Genomic DNA, 4,398 nt, shown 5'->3' with positions numbered 1-4,398 from the left:
CATTTCTTCCTGAAGCACAGGGGAGCAAAAACAAAGAGAGATAAAGAGAGGGACGGAAGGAGGGAGGGAGCGCACTCACTGTTAACACCCACTGGAGAACTTTGTGCTAAATGGCAAGGCAATAAGGAAGTCAGAGCAGCATGAGTAGAGTATAATTCAGATACAAAAACACACATGTTTACATGTTTCTTTTCCTGACTTCTGCAATCTGAGGCCACCAGAGGAAACCTGGGACAACAATGTAGGAAGTAAATAAATTTAGTGTTAAAAGATTTATTTTTCATGCAAATTGATTCAACTCTTCCATCTCTATGCAGAGCAACACAAGCTTTCCCTGGGAAATGCTGGAAAACCATTACCAGCCACACAACACCAGGCTAAATGAACCAATGGATCAACTCAGTATAGGGAAGCTTTTTATGTCCCTAACACTGTTCTCTCTTACACTCCAGCCTCACCTTTATCCCTGCATCCTTTTCTTCCGTGACCACTATACCCCCCCCAATCCCTACACTGACCACCCATTTGTTCCCTGATCAAGCACAAACTCCTCACCCTTAACGCCAAAGACTAACATATAACATAGCCTTCCTCCCACCAATAAGCTACACCATATCCATGAGTAGGGAAAGAGGAAGGGTTCTCTCTCCTTGCCTCCACAATCACACAGCTAGTCATTCCAGTAAAAACCAACATCCCTTCAAAATAGCTAGCTAGATGAGCACTAATTGAAACCCTTGATGAAGTAAAGGAACTCCTACACAAAATAAGAACCATGTGCCCAACAAAGGACTGTTAGTCATCTAAGAAAGCATATTCTGGGTCTCTCTTTTTATACGTTTCAGATATGGTTGTCCACATCTGATGAAAGAGGAAAGTGGTATGAAAAAGAAAGGAAAATCAAGACAGAACAAAACAAAGAATGTGGCTCCTTATAATTTATTCACTGTATCTAAAAGTGGGCCTGAACAGGACCAACAGTACTTTGAACTTAAGGATATTTCTACATGAGGTATTATTTCTGCATGAAGAAGCACATACACACAAAAGAGGGTGTTTTGTGAACATAGTCCTCCCTCCGTTCTCACATCCCTCGCTTATGTGTAAGGGACAAACGGAGGGGGAATTAATGGGGCATGCACTCGCGGCACACACCTGTGCGCCCCTGTGCCTATGTTCAAGCCAATATCCCCCGTGAAAAAGGAGGGGCGACTGTAGTTCCAATAACTAATTATTAAGCATGGTAGTTGCAAACTTTGAATATTTGTGCACCTATTTATCCAATGCTACCAAATGAATGTTCCTAAATAAACATGGAACTACATTTCCCTCAGAAAACTAGTATGTGCTAATTTGTAAGTCAAAAGCTAAGAAGACACACCACCTTTTTACAGTAGTAATAGTAAAGTGTAGAAGCAGCCTGTCTCAATGCCTGTAATCCAATTTAACTCACAACTCTGAAAACTAATTGTGAAACACACAATGGTTGACCACTTTTTGCCAATGAAAACAGGGCCATAAAATGTGTAAAACACAAAAAGAAAGCATCCAGTTTATGGTATTCAGTAGAATCTATTAAAGTTGACAAGCAATTCTAGAAAGAGCAAATGGCACTCAGAAAGATACTTTTCAATCTTTGATGAACAGCTTTTATGTCTAGAAGAAAGTTGCCTAATTAGAGAAGCTTGAGAAATGCTTATACTGTACTGCAGAACTGTCCATAGGGAGTGTATACACATTCAAATGATCAGCACATGAAAGGTGCTTGGTTGCTAACTTTCTTTCTCGCCTATCCAGGAGTACAGAAAGAAACCATCAGTCAATTAAACTCACATTGTTTCTCCAGTCTTGGCAACATGACAAAGAAATTGATCCAATATTGGGCACACTTCCTTCTTCCCCCTCTTTTCAAAATCTGAAGAGGACAGAAAAACAAGGTAACAGTTATTAAAAACACACTTTGTTTGTTAAACACCTTATTCCCCCCCCCCCCCACACACACACACCACCAAACTCACTCTCTCACACAGACATACACTCAGACCTGCTCTTTAACAGGCCTCTGAAGGGACTTCAAATATAACTTAATGTCTGGTCAGTCGATACTGAACGTCTTTCAAAGCTAGTTCCTAATACTAGGCCTCTGGATGGAAAGCAAGGTGAATGACGAGTGCAGTCCAGTGGATGAGAAGAAAGAGGGAGGGAAATGTAGCAAGATTAGAAGGCAGCACAGACACAGTGGCGTGAGCACTGGACTACAGCTCCGGAGACCAGGTTTCAAATCCCTGCCCATGGAAACCCACCTTGGGCAAGTCACACTCTTCCGGCCTCAGAGGCAGGCAATGACAAGCCTCCTCTGAACAAATCTTGTCAAGAAACCCCCATGAAAGGTTCGCTTTAGAGAGGCCATAAGTTGGAAATGACTTGTGGGTGGCCAAAGGTCCTCCTCCTTTTCCCGGACATGTCCTACATTTCCATCTTCTGTCCAGGAGGAATTCCAAAAGACCCTCCGTTCTGATCATGACTAAGAAGGATGAAGGTACTGTGTATCTATATGAGTGTTTTTAGTTTTTCTTTGGTCACATCCAACACTATTCTTCAATGTTCTCCATTCTGAGCATAACTTAGAAGCATGGATTTACATTTCCTTTCTATGAAGTATCTTGGCTTTCTCTTTAGTCATGCCCTCCCTTTCTCTTTAAGGTCCTCCATTTTGAGCCTGACCAAGAAGCATGAGTTCACATTTCTGAGTGTGCTTTTTTAGCTTTTATTTGGCCCTGTCTTTCCTTTCTCTTTAATGTCCTTTTTTTGAGCATAACTAAGAAGCATGGATTTACATGTCTATGAAGTGCTCTGAGCTTTTCTTTGGTCATGTTCTATATTATCCTTGGGCGTCCTCCACTCTGAGCCTAATTAAGCAGCGTGGGTTTTAATTTTACAAAGCGTTTTGACTTTTTTTAGTCATGTCCTCCCTTTCTTAATGTCCTCCTTTCTGATCATGACTAAGAAGCATGGATTTACATTTCTGCGAAGTGTCCTTGGGCTTTCATTTGGTCACGTCCTGCGCTGTCCTCCATTTTGACCAGGAAGCATGGGTTTACGCTGAGACAATGAAGCCTTTTGACCTTTTTATTCTTTCATTTAGCCATGTCCTCCCTTTCCTCTGGAACGTCCTCCATTCCTGATCTTGACCAGGAAGCATGAGTTTACATTTCTGTGAGTGGTTTCTGCTCAGGTCCTCCATTCATTTTCTCTCGAATGCCTTCCCTTTTGAGGTCCCTTGTCCTCCTCTGCATGTCTCTCTGTGTATATATATACACACACACACACATATAGATCCATATCCATACACAGTCACCTATATATATAGATACACACACATATATACATACATACATATATACATATATATATACACATAACCCCTCCCCAAAAAAAACCAGAAGCCCAGAAGGCCTGCCCCATTCCCCTTCCCCCTTCCAGGCCCCCCAAATCCTCCACCTTTCAGCGCCTCCTGGAGCCTCTCGACGTCCATGGTCTTCCTCCTCCTCCTCCTGGGGCCCTCTCAGGGAAGAAGCCCTCCAGGTGCCCCTGCGCCTCAGCCACCCGCGAGGGCCAGCAAGGGCGACCCAGGAGCCTGTGGAGACGGAGACGGCGGAGGGAAACAGAGAGAGACTGGGAGACACAAACACAGAGAGAGAGAAAACCGAGCGGCCGGGCTCAGCAACCTTCCAACATGGCGCCCAAGCCGTCGCCGTGCGCGCCCCCGAGGCCGCCTGGCTCCAGCCTCTCTACTAAGCCTCGCCTCTTCCCGCCGGCCGCGGGGAGGGGGGCGCGCGCACGCACGCAGAATCGGGAGGTGACGTCACGGCCCGAGGAGGAGTCGCTGCTCTGGATTGGGCGACAGGCTCCGCCTCTTTCCTTCCTCGGTTCGCTCCGCCCACTCCCAGTGACGTCATGGCCCGGCGGCTGAAGGAGTCATTGCTCTGGAGTGAGCTGCAGGCTCAGCCTCTTTCTTTCCCCTCGGCTCGCCCCGCCCACTCCCGCTGACGTCACGGCGTGGCTGAAGGAGGCGTTCAACCCGGCTTCTCCATTTCCCCCTCCTTCGGTCTGAGGGGAAGGAAGGGAGAGGTTGGGTGCTACAGCTCATCCCTCCATAATTAGGGCTTTGATATTTGCGTATTTGATTATATGTTCTCTCTAGGAATATCTGGGTCCTCCTAGATTGCAACTCTATGGTCAACTTCAACTAAAAGTTACTCTGAAAGACCTAGAGAGAACACTGCAAGGCCTTTGTAGCTCCTCCAGTGCAGTTCTGTGGTCAGCGTCTGTCAGACATTGAGCATAGAGTTGCACTGGAGGACCTGGAGACTCCTAGAGGGGCGTCCTCTCAGGTTA

The 4,398-nt window shown here is 45.7% G+C and overlaps 1 protein-coding gene across 1 annotated transcript in view; it reads right to left on the bottom strand.

The window, feature by feature from the left end:
* PPP4R2 (protein phosphatase 4 regulatory subunit 2) overlaps positions 1 to 3,783 on the bottom strand; it is a 44,161-nt gene extending 40,378 nt beyond the window's left edge. Inside the window, exons 1-2 of the mRNA XM_042451347.1 lie at positions 3,502 to 3,783; positions 1,834 to 1,915 (exon numbers count right to left, since the gene is read on the bottom strand). Coding sequence (XP_042307281.1) covers positions 1,834 to 1,915; positions 3,502 to 3,535 — 116 coding nt within the window. The 5' untranslated portion in view covers positions 3,536 to 3,783. The remainder of the gene's footprint in view (positions 1 to 1,833; positions 1,916 to 3,501) is intronic.
* Between the last annotated feature and the right edge of the window lie 615 nt (positions 3,784 to 4,398).

Source organism: Sceloporus undulatus, chromosome 2, assembly GCF_019175285.1.
Source record: "Sceloporus undulatus isolate JIND9_A2432 ecotype Alabama chromosome 2, SceUnd_v1.1, whole genome shotgun sequence".
NCBI lineage: Eukaryota > Metazoa > Chordata > Lepidosauria > Squamata > Phrynosomatidae > Sceloporus > Sceloporus undulatus.
This window is presented reverse-complemented; position numbering and strand designations above follow the sequence as displayed.